The sequence below is a fragment of the Mesitornis unicolor genome, unplaced genomic scaffold (assembly GCF_000695765.1).
Source record: "Mesitornis unicolor isolate BGI_N332 unplaced genomic scaffold, ASM69576v1 scaffold26732, whole genome shotgun sequence".
Lineage (NCBI taxonomy): Eukaryota > Metazoa > Chordata > Aves > Mesitornithiformes > Mesitornithidae > Mesitornis > Mesitornis unicolor.
Genome location: NW_010170306.1, coordinates 18,575 through 18,863, shown reverse-complemented (window position 1 = coordinate 18,863; position 289 = coordinate 18,575). Strand labels below are relative to the sequence as shown.

Below are 289 nucleotides of genomic sequence, written 5' to 3'. Positions count from 1 at the left end.
CCCCAGCCCCAGCCGGCGGCGTCCCACACCCAGCGGCTCCGAAGGCAGGACGTGAAGGTAAGGCTGACGCCGAAGACGGACACCAGCAGGTCGCTGAGGCTGATGTTGACGAGGAAGAGGTTGGTGGGAGTGCGGAGCCGCTTGAACTTGTAGTAGAGCACCAGCACCAGCAAGTTGTTGCACAAGCCCAGCATGCCGATAGTGGCGACCAGCAGTGCCAACAGCTCGTAGGTGCCAGCGCTGAAGAGGGGCCGCTCGACCGGCACCTCCTGCTCCGCCGCCGCAGGCG

At 65.7% G+C, this 289-nt stretch overlaps 1 protein-coding gene across 1 annotated transcript in view; it reads right to left on the bottom strand.

Annotated features, from left to right (window-relative positions):
* The window catches only part of OPN3 (opsin 3), a gene marked incomplete at its 5' end in the record, with an annotated part of 11,727 nt that extends 11,440 nt beyond the window's left edge, over positions 1–287 (bottom strand). Inside the window, one exon of the mRNA XM_010179645.1 lies at positions 1–287. Within this exon, the coding sequence (XP_010177947.1) occupies positions 1–287 (287 nt within the window).
* Between the last annotated feature and the right edge of the window lie 2 nt (positions 288–289).